Genomic DNA, 17,233 nt, shown 5'->3' on the forward strand with positions numbered 1-17,233 from the left:
TAAAACAAAAGGCAGAGGGATGAGTCAGATGTTTTGGTGCAGGGTAGATCCATGGCGTTTTTATGGGACATGTGTGTACCAATTGCGGCGAAGGAACGCCCCGTGTTGACAAAATGAACGGGTAGAATCATGGCTGGTCGATGGCAATATTTTGTGTTATAGATTTGACTTATTAATTTTGTTACGGTTCCATAAATTAAATCAAAGGGTGCCAAAGGTCCCTAAAGTTTTGGCTTTTCCACCGTGTGCCTCTTCTTCTATTTGTCATAGCCTATGACAGATACAAGAAGAGGCATATGGGCTAATAGGACTGTAGTAAAACTGTAAAAGGTATTTCACTGTAGGCAGGAGGTAGACACACTTGTAGAATGGTATCCTCATGAAGGGAAAAGGAACAGTTACAGGAAAAAAATGGTTGGATATATCATAGTGAGTGACATAACAGGATTACCTATTATTTTGTGGCTATCCATAAATAGGTAGCCAAAAACAGAGAAGCATACTGCATAGGATAGGTATCCTTAACTGAAGATGATAAACAATCATGTAAAAATCAACATTTCAGTTTGAATTACATTACGAGTCAGTAACACCTACTTATGTAAACTTTGTACAAACCGTAATTTTTCCATTTATTTGCCGTAGTTTTTTGCGCAATTTTAACTGCTTCCAACTGACGATGATGACCCACCACTCGCTCATCAAGTTACACAACTTACACACTGTCATCTATGTAGTTGTATTAAGGTGCTATTTTATATAACAAAAAGGATTGATGTGCTGTCGTTTGTACTAATCTCCAACGGATATTCGGAGTGCGCAGGCGCACCTGCCGCCGCCATTACTCTTCTTAATTACGCTGCCCGTTTGTCGAAGGGTTTATCATTATTTTAATACTTATGTAGGTATTAGGTATTCCAAAGTTGTAAGTTTTAAAAAGAGGATCAAGTATAGTAAGGCTTTGAAGGTTTTGGGCGGTTGAACTATGAAAGTGACTCTACGTAGACCTAATTTTAAAATTGTCGCTTCATAAACAGTCTTGGGTCTTTCTGGCATATTGTAAGCTTTGTGGTAATTTGACTTTAACTTTTGAATCAAGTTAATAATGTGTAGTTTATTGCCAAGTGCCTGCTTCAAATCGTCATTTTATTACGAGCAAAGAATAATACATAAATACATTGCATGATCTTTTTGAATTTTTGAATTTCAAACGTACAGAGATTTATAAGTACGGGCATTAGTATTAGTAAGCTTCGATTTCCAGTACCTTGGGAACCTTCCTGATTGTATAATGTTGTCCCCAAATTGTTAATTGGCAACAGTGATCGCTTCCCATCAGTCTTGCCCCCTTTTCTATAAAAAACACTAATCACTCCAAAACAAAAGACACCCGCTCATTGTTTCCTGACAAAGAAAAACTCCAGTGATTGCAGCGTTTAGATTAATTAACCCAAAGTTGCATTTAAATTAAGAGGTAGGATGCACCCATTTTTTCTGGACGTTTGAAGTTTAGATATGCGAAAGAGGATTCAATTCAAATGGCCGCCATTGTTGTCTGCGAGGTCTGTTTGTACCATTTTTAACCGCGGTTTATCAACTTGATGAACGATACGAGGAGTTAGGTTAGGGGACAGGAAGCAAAATTTTGAAAACATGCCATTTAAATTTTTGCGCGTTAGTAAAATATTTAATTTTTTTGAGGTGTGTAAATGACCAACCATGCAGTCGCCAATCAAATCTTAATTGAAGATGACGTTCAATTAAGATTTGATTTAATTCTGAGAAATAATTAAATTTAACAATCAATAACATATTTTTACCTACAAAAGCACAAAAGCTAGTGACTTTACTACAAAAGTTTATGAAAAAAGTGGTTTTAGAATTTATGAAGCTTAACGTTAGTTATTAAGTAAATCAGTGAGCGTAGCAGGTACACAATATACATAGGTAGGGCTATAGATAAAGGGCTTACCTACTGATCATAAGTATTACTTAAAGTGTGTGACCAATAATTTCTGTCGTCAAACTACCCCTAGTATTTTTTGCAAAAACCTTAATGTCTAACGTAGAAAGCTTCCAGTCATTAGTTTTTTACTATCAAGTGATCCATTAATCAAGTCACGTTACTATGGTATCATTACAACCGTAAAAGCAATATTAATGTAGCTGTTAGACAATTTAACAAGGTATTACGATTAATTACGATGCTTAACGGAAGAGTTACGCACAATACACTTGAAGCAAAAAGTACTATCTAGCGTAGGTGTACTGTTTCATTATAAAAAGGCGACTGTTTCTTGTAAGTGGTCCGCTTAAGTAAGAAAAATATTCTAGATTTATTGCTGAACTTACGGTGTAAGCACTAGGTATTAAAAACTTAGTCTCGTATTATATTTTGTAGTAAAATTGACAAGTTGCATGTGTTAGCTTTGAAAAACTTATCACTAAGTAACTAAGCTTTTCTTTCGTTATTGTCCCTTGGTTGATCCCACATTTGTAGATTCCACCATTTTTATAATACGTCGGTAATACTCGTAATTTAAAAATAAAAAAAAACATTAAGAAATTGTAGAGAACGAGGTAACAGAACGAGGAGAGCCGACCCCAAATAATGGGTATTGTTGAAGAAGAGTGTATTTAAAACTGCTTGTACTCTGTCTCCAGGACCATCCGTCGTACCTTCATTTTGACGACGATTAATTATCCGGGATATTTAGAACAAACCACCAACTCTATTACTGGTTTGACAACGCGTCACCACACGACAGTTAATCAAATCTAACGAGCTGTCAATAGCCTGGGAGCATTGGAAAAATAATGATGTCGTCATAGATCACCACTACTAAAGTAGGCTTTTAATGTGTTTTATAACAGCCGAAATGAATTTGTTGGTAATTTGTGAATTACTGATCTACTTCAATAGAAATTAGTGTTGGTTTATATGAATTTGATAACAAACTTTTGTTGTATTGTACCTACACAACTACATCTAAAATAAATTACAGAATCATATCAGCTTTAGTTTATTACGGTCAGTTCACAGACCATCAGCTAATAAAATAAACTTGTTCTAAAGGGTCTTAAACGGTTCTCATTTAAAAAAGATTCTAAATGTCCATCCTTGATGTCCAGTCATCATTCCGAAGAATCTTTGGACAAAATAATATGTTTTCCTTAAACATTTTTCCATTCAACCCATCCAACCTATCACAATACGTCAGCATCCGAATATTCTGAGTGTCCTTGCCTTGATCCCGAGCATTTTTTAATTTGACAGCTCCCGGTGACAGTAAAATAGATGGTGTTACGTCTCGCTGCGCGTTTGACAGTTGACTAATGCGCGTCTATGGCCAGATTGACGGATGCGTGCCAAATCTTGGCGCTGCTGGTTAGGCACAAATACTGTGGGTATGTTGATGATGTCACTTTGGTCTTACAAGATTATTGGGCGGTTTAAAATACTAATGAAATAGTATTGTTTTTGAAAAAGTTTGGGAGATATTATTATTCAATAAATACTACAAAGAGTTTGAGTAATGGTACTAATAGGCTACCCTGTATTCTACAGGGTAGGCTACGCCTTGTAAAATTCAGAGATTAAATAGGAGTGTGTACTTATGAATTTCCATTCTTATTGTTGATTTTATGAAAAAATATAGCGTAGCATTAAAGGATTCAGTAACCACCGATTAATTACAGCCCATTCCTAACGAGTTTATTTTATGTGGCGGCCACCAAATTTGATTTAGTTACGCGGTGTTTGTACCTACAATATTAACGAGCTCAGAAATCTCGAGTTATGATATGAGATAAATGTTTTGGATTGAGTCGTCCGCTTCGACGGAATGTCGTCCGTTCAAACGCTTCAGAAAAATCTAAACGGGTTCTATTTCTTTGGGGTTTATTCCTTTAGTTTTAAGGTTGAAAGTGGTGTAGCAGGTGGGTAGATATCGAGTATTGTGTTTTCGATCGGTCGGCTCGATTAGAGCGAGATGCGTTATCTGCGGTATTCAGGGGTCGTGTCAGCCACCTTGTGTTCCGTCGTTTGTTTCGAGCTGATAGGCTTGAGGATAACTCGCTCTAATGTATGCGAAGCTGAATTTTTAAGTAGCGAATGTATAACAGGGTCTCGGTTGATGTATGTAGTCACATGCTTAATAAGGTACCTACTTAATTTAACTTTAATGTATTTGGGTCGGCCAGACAACAGGTATTAACAGTACGTGACTGAAAATCAACTGTTACTCGTTTTAAAGTATTCTGAGAGCTACTTATGGGACGAGTTTTCGCAAGCCAGAAGGCTGGATCTGGATTCTACCTAAAGCTTTTTCTTCTTCTATCGTCTGGTATAAAAACTGATATTATTTTACCATTGTATCAATTTTGATCTTTCATATGCATTTGACATGATGACTGAAATCTACCGACTTAACTGAAAGCTTTTAAGCTTACTTTAACAGGGTGGATAAAAACTTTTAAGCTTTTAATAAAGAAATTGTGATATTGCATATCCAGAAAATATAATAACTGACCTCATGAAGTGCATGTCTTTATCACGAAAAATTTTACTTCACCATCATCGTTTCTCGCCAAAAATCTGACAGCTCGCGTGATTTCCAGTCCGCCATTTTCTCCATTTCCCGCCAAAAGTTGACATTTGGCGTAATTGCCACAGATTATCGGGGCAATGAGCGACCAACCCCGTGGCAGGGCGTGGCAGGGGCGCGGCGGTCGCTGCAATCGCGATGCAATTTGCATTCTGCACGCAACCGCTACCGGAGCACACGCGATTGTGAGAAGGTTTTACACTGGATGAAAAAACGCTGGAACATAAAAGCTACTCTACATTTTAAGAATAAGACGTAGTGATTATTTAGAATACTTAATAGGAGTCAACAGTCCAAAAGTCATTACGCTAACAGCAGACTGATCGTGACCTGGGTAAATGAACGCAAAATATGACCGCTCGCTGCTCGAATTTGCATGCATGCGGCAATTTTAAACAACGAAGGCACTTATTAATTATAGGATTTTGTGTGACAAAATAAAATAATACAAATGCATTATCCGCCAGCGTTCCTCATACCAGCGTTTGCCAACAAGTGTAGACGGTCTCTTAACCACCACCGGGCGGGCGGGGTCGTACAATACGACCTGCTAATTGACCTTTTGCTTGGAGCCGACCTGGGGCGCAGGTGTTAACGTCTGCGGGTAACCTATAGATGCTTTTTGTTTTAATTAAATGATACTTGACTCTTGGAATGTACTGTGGACATCGTCGAAGTCTGTGGTAAGTGATTTGTGTTCTACGTGGGAAATACTAGTCACTTTCTTAGATTAGAATCTGAAAGCAAAGCTTCTGGAAGATTAGTATCTAAATGCAGATAAATACTTAAGAGATAGGTACTAATGATGCACCCTGTATGACACCTGGACATTAAACATTACAGCTGAAATCAATTTGTTTAAGTTATGTAGTAAAGAACAATTTGGTATTTCTGTGGACTCTACATGCAGTAAAATGGATGCAATAAAAGTAATGTCGTTTGATAGAGAAGCTGAAAATAGATTTTAGCTGTAGAGTTTACACTGACAACATAATTTTAAGCTAATATGACTGTGTTGATTGTAATGCAATTCGAAAATGTCAGAGCACATTATGAACCAGCATGCTCTGACGCAATAAAACGCCTATGCCAAGTTATAATTCGATATTTCGACACATTACTCTCAGTGGCGGCCATGTTTGTTGACGGAGAGCAGGAAATTATCCAGATTTCGCGCGCAATTTCCAGCCTCAATTGTTTATTTTAACCTGCACAAATAGATCGCACCGATGTTCAAATTTAATGCCGCAATTCAAGCTGTATTCCCTTGAATTAAAGATTAAAGATCTTTAATGCGATGTTTTTGTTTTAGCTGCTAAAATTGAGGTTATGTTAGCATTTCGCGCGCAAACTGAACGGCTGCGTTCAGGCGCCGTCGATTATTTATTTTGTTATCATATTTTAGGGTTTGCTCTTATTTGTGTATGCCGTAATAACAGTGCAGGTAAATCGATAACAGTGCTTTTGTTATATCTTACTCAATTTGTCTGATTTATTTTTAAGAGAACTTACTCATATTACCAGCGAACTTTTTACATATTTTAGGTATCTACACAAGTTCTACTTCTCGTACCTACTCTAAAGTAATCGTCAAATGTAATCTGTCATTAATGTTACTTAATAGGTCTAGGGGGCATACATAAAAAAACACATAACGTGTGACTCTACCTCTTTGCAAAAAGTAAGTATTAAAAAAATATCATAAAAATCGAAAATATAAGTAGAGTTTTCTAATCGTATGCTATTTGATTGACTAAGAAATAAAATATCGATAGGGATATGAGAAGTGGAATCCGATAAAACTCAATGACTCTTTTTAGTCAAAGAATGGACTCGATAATATTCATCCACTTGATTTAACTTTATGAATGTCCTTATTCTGCCTAACATTAAACGTTTTATTCACGGTTACTTTAGAATACGGCTTCGAATCATTCATGTATTTTTTATTATTTTGAAAAAGGAAACCCGAGGCGAAAATGATGCGCCCGCAGCGCTCCTCGCGGCGGACAGCCGTAACCAATCGCTCAAAAAATGCTTGTCTTTTTATTTTGTTTCCGATTTTGTACCGATTGAAAAGTGATGTTATTTTTTTCTCACGGGGATTAAAAATTGTGTTTTTATACCGAGTATTTTCGGAGATATCTCCTTGTAATATTTTTGTGTTCTTCTTATCTTTTGTGACCCTTGACATGCGCTGATGCCTTGATGATGACTTATTTTTTTTTATCTCTACAGGGTGTTAGGTAAATGGGTATATGAGCCGACACTAGCCCATGTTAACTTGGTCATATAAATGGTATGGTGAAGTCAGAAATTTGATATCATCATTTTAATTTTTTTAATTTTCATACAAAATAAATTTTATAAAATCTGATTTGTATGAAAATTAAAATAATTAAAATGGAGATATCAATTTTCTGTGTTCACCATACCATTTATATGCCCATGTTAACATGGGCTAGTGTCGGCTCATATACCCATTTACCTAACACCCTGTATAGTCCTGAAGGAAACGTTTATTTTTCTGATACTGCAAATTCTCATGCACATAAATCTTAGGGCAATGACTTTAGAGAATTAAATCCCAAAAAAGTATACGTGCGTGTCCCCGACTTCCCAAACCAATTTCCCCATTATGCCCTTACAATCGATTACAGAATTAATTTCCTATGGTTTGTTTATCGGGGAATAAACACGGCTTGCCTGTGCGCCTGCGCATCACGCACAAAAATGGCGGGCCATGTCGCGCCGCGGGGCGCCGTATGCATTGTGGCCACCGGGACGAACGCGATGCACAGGGCTGACCTCTTCTTTACAGAGACCCTACGAGTCATTTACTTAATGTAGGATCATGAGGTGTAGAAGAGTCAGGCTAACACTTTTCGCCAGAGAAAAAGATGTTAAGTATTTCCCGGAAAATTCTCAACCGCCCATGTGGTCTAGTGGTAAGACCACCTGCTTCAGACGCAGAGGTCCCGGGTTCGATTCCCAGTGGGGGCAGATTTTTCTGTTCGGTTTGATTGGTGGTAAGCCCTACCACTACTGTTCTAAGTCCTCCTGGCTAGCTATCACCATCTTACCTAAGGCTGTCGCTATAACAACTATGTTAACAGTATTGTTGTGTTCCGGCAGTTAGAGGTAAGATAGCCAGTTCCTCTGTGGTTGAGGATCCGGGTGAAGCCTTCGGTCTGATCATCACTTACCAACAGGTGAGATACAGGCCGAGAGCTTGCTCGTTGTGGATAAAAAAATGCTTTACATGCTTTCATTTGACTTCAGGCATCACTTCACTCCACTCGCCGCAGTGTCAGCCCCCTGCCCAGGATTCGGGATTCAGCATTGGCAGGGAATGACCATAGAAGAAAGATTTTACACCTCGCTGCTTGATTCTTAATATACTGCTAAGTAGATCTGCTTGAATCTACTAATAAGGGTATTAAGTAAACAAACTTTTATTTGGGGCAGAAAAGTTTTCGAGTGGCGATCAGGGCAGGACATCAGCCAGGCCGGCCAGGCCTCCCACTAGGTGGATAGTAGGTCTGGTGAAGGTCGTAGGAAGTAGGTACCTGGATGCGGGCAGCGCATTACCATTACAATAAAATGTGGTATATCAGTATAGACTATAATCCGGGCGTTTTCAAGGCGAGAGTGAATAGGCACTTACAGGGCAGTTAAGTACCATCCTAGACTGCATCCCACTTAACATCAGGTGCGATTGTGGTCAAATATCTGCCTTGTTATGCATAAAAAAAGTAAATCCTTGGCAACCCTGCGTGCACATTATGCGTGGTTGGGTGTAGTATTACAAGGCACGTACTTTCCTAGTTGTAAACTAGTAGGATACTAGCGGCCAGGCTTATAAATATTGAGTTAATTACGATACGATACTAAACTTTTTGGCCACCGGTAGAGCTACCTGCTGACATGACAGTTTTAGCATTGCTGTCGTTATATCATTATAAGTTATTATTAGTATTAGAAATTAAACATCTTTACATCAGAGTCCACCTAAATAGGCAATGGATCATCGTCTTCGTATAATTATTATTCTGAGCAACATGTTTCTCTTCCCCTCTCTTCAAAGCTTTTGACTTTTTAATGACTGGTCCATCCCTGCCTGAATTATTCTTGTAAAGTACTTATTTATACCAACCACTCTTTTAATTAGGTGCTTCATTGTTCATGTAAACCGATAAGGGTCAAATTGATCCAATTTCAGGTTCGGTTCCTGAAACCCTGAAACCATGCAAAAAATTTGATGGCAAAAGCGTAGCACCACGCAGTGATTCTGCAATGTCAAATCAAATGTGCAATCTTAAGCATCCAAAAGATTGACGATTGTATGGTAAGAGTAGATAAAGAAAATAACAAAACTGATCTCCTAACTAAAATCTTGCAACTTTTTAACTCTATCTTTTACAATCTGTGCCTGTCAAACTTTTGGCGCGAAACATGACGTATCCGTCGTAAATAATTTTGGCAAGCAAAGGCATTCGTTGCGTGCAGCCGGGGTCGACGGCCGCGCCCGCGCCTTGACCGCGGTGAAAGTACTCGATGTCAGGGATCGCAGTCGCACTTAGTGTTGCCAGATAATTATCGCGCGAGATCCACTCGCCTTATGTAACAGTGATAGTAAAACAAACAGTGAATGTTGAATCGAAAGGTACTTAATGTGTTCTGGAAGATCTTTAATTAAACGAGATCTGAAAGTAGATTTACCAGTCTAGTCACAAAAAAAGAAGCCAGTCTTTATCTAGATTAAACTCAGCTGTTTGTTTTTATTTGGAATGCTCTCGTTGGATGAAAGTGATGATGAATGGATGGAGCATTCTTACTCACTTAAGATTCGCTTGAGTCAGTAGACTTAATCTAGGCCAAAAAGAAGAAGAAAACAGAAGATTAGTTTCCTTGCAATCCACAAAAACGTAAAAGGAATGGTTTCGTTTGTATCTAAGAAGGGATTGAATATATTTCTACAGATCATTCCAAAACGTCTTCCATTCCCAAAATGACTGCATGATTCATGCCAAAACATATAATTTAGCATTCCAACTATTTATTTCCAATCCCAATTAATGTATCAGTAAATTCAATTAACGTAAATGCGCCTATTACCGCCAGTTTAAGCTCACTTCGGATAAACGTTAGAAAATTAGATATAAGACGTGGGGATAGAAAAGAAACTTTAATTTATTTATAACAATGATGAAGTGATCTTTGAATTCAAGTAGTAACAATGAGTATTTAATCACGTAATAATTAATAAATAGCAATTTAATCTGAAAAAGCAGTTGTTTCTATTACCGACCTATAGACGAGGTGTGTTTCTATTAACGTTTTTTCTGTTTCTATTACCGACCGCTAAGAATATTGCTCTTCAATTGGATATATTCCAAGACACACGGGTTCGATTCCCGCTCAGAGGCTCGGGAACCACTTGATTTTTTCAAGTTAAATTTGTTTTGCTTTTGAATTCCAGTATCATTAAAAGAGAAAGGGCACGCTTCTCGAAAATAAATAAATAATCAAGCAGAAATAGTAAAATAATAAATTCTTCTATTATACTTGATTTTTCGGTACCCTGTGTTCTAGTGATTAGTGGGGGTCGTTATTTAAACTTTATTTGTGTTTTAATTTAATTTTAATTTAATATTTTATTTTTATTTTTAATTTTACTATAATTTTTAATTAGTTTTTGACTTATGTTTTTGATTTTAATTGTGTGTAATTGTGTATTTTAATTTAAACTTTGGACAATTGGACACTGTCTGTATAATTATTTTAAATTATTTTTTTTTATTCAAAGGATCTTAAAAAGTTACATAGTTGTTGTGATAACGCATGATTGGTTTGGTGTCATGTCATAAATGTTAGTTATATACAAAATACAGGCTTATAAGTCTTCGCAGGTGGCGTTATAGTTATGAGACGGTAATAGAATTAAGTATGAATATTACTTGATTCTATTAGCGACCGTAAAAAAAAACAGTAACCAGCTAAAATATCTACTTTAATGAAGACGTGATCAGTGAAGTATCATTTCTATTAGGTTTTATTTTATATCAAATAGATACTAATTAGAATTTAACAGGTTTTTATAAAATCTACTGTCATACGTTATTAGAGATATTATTTAATGTTCATTGCAGTTTTATGCCAAACCTATGACAATAAACGTATGGCGTTAATTGATTTAATTATGTGAAATATTCATAAGAATCGATCTAGACAAAAAAATCGAGGTTAAATGCGTAATTAAATATATAAATACTAAAATAAAAAAACGTTATCAAAATTCTAACAACGCCATGGGTCGTTATTAGGAACCAAATTATGAAAAGTGTTTCTATTACCGCCCTTATTTAAAATTGTATTTAAGCTACAAAAATACAGCGAGAGGGCTATGTTGAGGGTTTATTAAGGAAACTAAAGTACGAATTAATATTATTATGCAAAAACATATTGGTACACTCATTTTGAATGTGTTAAAATCGCTAATTAATAACAAGGTGCACCTTAAGTAGCTGGGAGCGCGTCAGTATGAAAAGTGCGTCCGTTGCGGGCGCGTCTCGTTTAATGTCAAATAACTCCATTTACTGGTTATTTACGAACACAAACTTTAATCGTTTTGATAGTCAATAAACATATCTAGATATTTTTTAGCTAACATGTTTTCTGGAACCTGTTATTATGTCTTTTATGAAAGAAAGAAAAATAGGGCGGTAATAGGATACAAATTTTGGGGGGTCGTTAATAGGCGCACTTACGTTACCGATCAATTTGTCACCGAACAACGAATGCGACTTAATTGCTTCAACACGCGCACGAATGTGGAGCATGCGTGTGCGCAGATTTTATTCGCATTATAAATATTTACGCAGTTCCAAAAATACATCAGTGTCATGGTCAAGTGTTTTATTTTTGGACATTTTAATAAGCGACTGCAGGATCACTCACGCGTGATGATCTAATTTATATTATGTGGTGGTTAATGGCTGAAATTGATGATGATTGCACTGCAGAAGACGAAAGAAATAAGACGAGTCAAGTAATTAGTGAATCTTTGGTATAGCGGTATGGTAAGAAAGAAAGAGGAATAGAAAAGAAAGTCGAATAAAGTACCCTAGAAGATAAGATAAAGCTGGGTGGAGAGAGAACACAGAAATCTTCGTAAGTTTTATAAGGTATTTTATATTTGTATTAGTTATATCTACAAAATCAACAACAATTACACAATAGTCAACAACGATTGCAACAACAGCAACAATAACAACAAACCTGTACTGACACACAATAAATATCACAAGTCAACAATAGTCAATACTGACGGAAATACATCTCCGACAAATGTACTTACTAATCTTAATTATTTACAAGGGCTAGGCCCGGCCTGAGCACACCTCAGAGGTATACGAAAGGCTTACAAAGTAAGCTATTTTCTTTGTACATTTCACAAATCGGCAAAAGAAATTTGACATCTGGCAGAATAGAAGATTCCATGGCCATAAAAAAGTAAAAAGCGTTGACTGACAGCCTATGTCAAATCTCATCTGACGAAATGCACGTTCCGTTCTACGTGACTGAATGCTTAGTGCTTGCCGCCTTTGTGGTGGTAGATGTGCTTGTAGACTGGCACGTGGACGGGGTAAGGCTTGGGAATGGGCACCTCAACCTTCTTCTCGACCTCGACGGGGTAAGGCTTCTCGACCTCATAGGGGACGGGCTTCTCAACTGTGTAAGGCACTGGCTTCTCTACGATTTGTGGGACAACCTGGAATAGAGAATTTTGAATTAGAAATCGGAATAAGTATTTCACAAAATTAACAACAAAGTCATTGCTAGTGTGTTGGGAATTTGGAATAGGAGTGATTTTCTTGATGCATTTGTTTTAATGTAAGAATAAAAATAAAGTGTCAACGTAAAAAAAAGAGCGAGAAAAAGTTTTTTTCTAAACGCGTGTGGCTTTTTGCTTTCGATGGCCAGTTAGATTACATAATGGTTGACATAAATGGAGTCACGGATCGCTCGATCGCTGGTAAAAACTAGAAGACAATGGGCATGATACAATCAGAGGCATTGTGTTCTCTAATGGAAAATTGCTAGGTTTCACTTAGCGATGAAAAGTGTGTGGCTGGAGAGTGTAATGAAAGGTAAAGGCGAAAGAAACTAAGGCAAAACGAAATGTGCTAAACCTACGATTAAGCTAAATATATCTTTGAAGTAACACACTATACTTATAATCCCAAGTTAAACGTTGTTTTCAACTAATACGATGTTGAAAAGCAATTACTAACGAAATTAAAAGTTGTTTATTCAGATTGTAGAGTATCTAAAGCAATACAATAACATAACCTTTTTTACAACTCTAATTCTCAAAGTTACTCAAAATTAAAAGGTAATTTTTAATTTTTAGTGTTATGTTACGAGTAATGACTATTTCTGGCTGTAATCTTTAGATCTCAAAATCTTGTTTCCTAATGTATTATCATCGTGTACGCTATCCTAAATTATCATTAAAAACATTAATGAGTTTAATTATCTGTTGAAAAGATCCTACTCAGATAAAGAGGCCATTTTTAAGTGAAATAAATTACGTGAAGTTGATTGAAACACACGTTTTAATAATCCGTGAACGTATTCGTATTTCGCTAGTTCACTAACAAAAAAATTAAATAAAAATAAGTAAGTTTTTGTTTTGAAAAAGATGGACTATCATGACATTGAATTAAAATCTTAGAACATTATTTTTTTAAACAAACATATTTTGAGTTACGATTGTCTTTTTAGCAAGATAATTAAATGCAAAACTAATGATTTTAAGCTGTTTTAATCTTCAATAATTGCGTTTCTAATCTCGTCGCCATTTCTATCATTAGCACTTGCACATGCGTCACATAGAAATCGAATCTTATGGTCTAGTAATCCAAACCAGTAAATGAAACGAGATCTCACTTTCGCTGGTAAAATTAAGTAAGACGTACTAATTTGCTACACCACTTAAAATGTCTCGTTAAGTGATATGTTTGTGCAAAGATTTATTATTATGTTTATCGATAGTTAATCTTTGAAGCTAGAAACTAGAATAGAACACTACGCTTTTTGGTGTCGCTACAACCAACTAGGTAATATGGGGTCACATTGGTGTCAGATTTTATGAGATATTAGCGTCTGATTTGACTCAATCCAACTGACGAGCCCTCATGCATGATATGATATTCTTTTTGGACTTAGTTTGTTGATCTCGCAATGACCATTCAAACTGAGATCAATTCTGAGAGATTTTTAAACGTGTCTATTTGGGAATCGAACACAGAACGTCTGAGTCTGAGTTGAGAGTCTCACTCTTTTCCTCTGGACCATGGAGGTTAATTTGTGTAGTTGTCCCCAGTTACTAGAAGTTCTGTGATTAGATTATAGCTCTATCATGACCTTTTTAGCACTATTAGTTCTATAAAAGCTGTATAAGAGTGTAAACTATAGCTTTAACCTGTGCTAATAACCTACTTAAGACTACCAGTTCTACAACAGCTGTATAAGTGCCCTTACCTTGTAAACAGGAACGTGGATCGGCTGCTCTACCGTCACGTGGACAGGGTAGGGCTGCGGGATCGGCACCTTCACGTACTGAGGCACGGACACCGCCACGGGATGCGGGATGGGCACTCCGATCTTCTTGACCACAGTCACGTGGTAGGGCTTTGTGTGCTCGGTGTGGGAGTGGCCTTCGGGCTCCCATTCGTCTGAGGGCCGGCCGTGGGCCAGGGCCGCTAGGAGGAGGATGGTTGCGGTCTTCTGGAAGGTGAATTGGGTGGAATTAGTGATGGAATTTATGAATGATGTGCAGTCAGCGTCAATTTCTTCGTGACACCCAGTGGCCAAAAGTTGACTACACAACAACTACTACTATTTCGGGTGTCACAAACTATTTGACGCTGGTATTTGCGATTCGGACTGGACTTCTAACTTGGTTTATAGGTGCGATGCCGGCTGTGATGATTTAATACTAAAAACATACATACAGCCGAACATAATATAACCTCCTCCTTTTTTGAAGTCGGTTAAAAATATGCTACTCTGGAATGTCGATATGGAGATTTTATAAAACAAAAAAGATGGGTTGCTCGAAGTAATTAGTTCTACACTGATAACGTCGTGTGCCAGTAACTTATAAGGAAAATGAATCACAAAAATAAAAGTCTTCGTATAAAAAACAAGTAGGTATCGGTCAAATGTGGGTCCAAATTATTCGTGATACTTTGTATGTAAACTTTTTGCCTGCCCACACTTTTTGTTCGCGAGTTTATTGACTCTACGAATTAGATCAAGATATTGTTTTATTTATTCCCTAATTAAGTTCGAGATATTCAATTCACTAAGGAAGTAATCACTATGTTAATGGCTACCATAGTTTAAAACTACAATAGATTTTACGAGCTCTAAAAGCAATAAAATTAAACATTAATTTTGATTTGAATATCATTTTTATGTATCGCCCCGAACGAGTAAAAATGGTATAAAGCAATTATTACCAAAAACGAGCGCAATAACCGTAAAAGTGACATTATCATTTGTATTTATAAACTGAACGTAATTCAACTGAATGATATCCAGTAATACTATTTTGCATTACAAATGTATATGCAAATCGGATTTAATAAATTTAACGTATTCTTGTACGTACAAGTTATTATAAAAGCTCTTGCCTTAATGACCGTCACAATTTACGGCTATTAAAGGTTTATTAAAGGAAGAAGTCTTATAAAGTTTAATACAAATCGAAAAGCTACTGTAAAATTATATTACAAGGAATTCTTTAGAGAAACACACATAAACTAGACAGTAAGGAATCGTTTGAGATAATAATTATCAATTAAGATCAGGATGTTATCAAAAAAATTGTAAACTAATTAATGGTAAATGTTTATATTATAGACCCAATTTAAGCTTCAATAAAAAACGGAAGAGTCATTGACTAAAATATGTCTACTATTACCGAAATTATGTCAACAACTTTCAAAAAAGAACAAAGCTGTCAGTTTCCGCTCCAATTGACGGTTACGTGTTTGACATATTTTTTAAAATATTATGTAAGTGACTTACAAAGGCGATCATGTTGTTCTGCTTGGGTGTTGTCGACGGCGATGTTGCGACTGTGCTGGTGGAGGGTATAACCACCATTTTATACTAAGCGAAATGCCTGCTGCACCTTTCCATTGAGCGATGGCATACCGGTACTGAGGCACTTTCTCTGCGGCTCTATACTACGCTGGAAACGCTTTGGCTCACATCCATTACTTGTTCACTGTGAAGTTCCTTAAAAATTCTCAGCAAAACTCATCGATCGTTCTAACGATTTGTATTGTATTGCAAGTGAATGTGATAGTGAATGGTTTTGCGGTAGAATTCGATTGTACTATTTGGGCTTCATAAGGAGAAGTTAATACCGTTTTTTGTTTTTATTTGATTTTGTCTAGATATGTGCGTGTGTTTTTTTTCTTGCAAGTTTTGAAGATGGAAAGTTGTGTGACAATTTAAAGAAGCATGGACTAATAATACAGTTGTTTCAATTATTATTTAATTAATCTTGTCTGAAATTGTTTTAAAGACACTTTTAATTTGGTTTTGAATTAATTAAAATTGATCAAAGTAGCGTGCTATTTTTAAGAAAGTCACAAAGTTTTTAATAAGTATGCCATCGTTCTGATTTCCAGGTTGCCGCTATATGGATTGGTTAAACTAGTAGGTTCCTAAGTCCCGAAATCATTTATTTATTTATAATAATGAAATAATGTTGGATATTAAGTTAAGTAAAAACACACAATAATGTAGAGCATGCGATAAATCTGGAGTTTTTTGAACTTAGGTAAAACCGATGTAAAGATGATCTGATCTTCCCCATGGGAAGTACATGCCTAGTATAAAAAAGGTATTAATATAGCAGTAAAAAAGATACACACCAAAATGTAATACGTTCTGATTTCGATTGAAAAATTAACAGATGATCGGATGCGTCCGATAATGCTTACTCAACCGCGACTAAAACGAAATTAATATCTTTTATTATTGGATTTCATGTCGCATACGAGTTCATTGAAACACTCTTCCCGATTGAAATTTAATAGTTTTTCCTTATACTTACGTAATAATCATGAAACGAAAGTTTAAAACAATAAAATTACAAAGACGAAAGCAAAAATTGCTGATTTTAAATTGTCACATTATTTTTATGTATTTTTTTAATGCCGTAAAATCTTTATGATTGTGATCGGAATACTGTGTTTAATAATTAGGCTCAGATTAAAGGATTTTCATGCTTACTTACATAAGTGTCCACCTAAATGTTAACACATAGCAGCATAGGAGGTACTTGTAGATGTATTACGTAGTACATTGAATGAAAAATAAATGCAAAGTCATCAACCTTTGAAGTTGAACTCTATCTTCAATCTACGAACTTACCTACCATAAAATGTAAATTTTCCTCAACCGATATTAAATCTTATTCCCTATCCCTACCGAAGAAAGTTCAAAGCCATTGGGAAAATTCGTTATTTTATGAGTGTCATCCACGCTTTATATCGTATGCGCACAGCCTTAGTCAAATAAATGTTTACTTTAACAAC

General features: G+C 36.1%; 1 protein-coding gene across 1 annotated transcript; it reads right to left on the reverse strand.

Annotated features, from left to right (window-relative positions):
* Positions 1 to 11,838: 11,838 nt before the first annotated feature.
* Positions 11,839 to 15,810, reverse strand: CPH33 (cuticular protein hypothetical 33). The gene is made up of 3 exons (XM_028323108.1): positions 15,711 to 15,810; positions 14,157 to 14,402; positions 11,839 to 12,381 (listed from the first exon to the last, which is right to left on the reverse strand). The coding sequence occupies exons 1-3, from the start codon at positions 15,786 to 15,788 to the stop codon at positions 12,199 to 12,201; spliced, it is 507 nt and encodes a 168-aa protein (XP_028178909.1). The 5' UTR covers positions 15,789 to 15,810; the 3' UTR covers positions 11,839 to 12,198.
* Between the last annotated feature and the right edge of the window lie 1,423 nt (positions 15,811 to 17,233).

The sequence above is a fragment of the Ostrinia furnacalis genome, unplaced genomic scaffold, assembly GCF_004193835.3.
Source record: "Ostrinia furnacalis isolate ACB-3 unplaced genomic scaffold, ASM419383v2 OfSCF0606, whole genome shotgun sequence".
Classification (NCBI taxonomy): domain Eukaryota; kingdom Metazoa; phylum Arthropoda; class Insecta; order Lepidoptera; family Crambidae; genus Ostrinia; species Ostrinia furnacalis.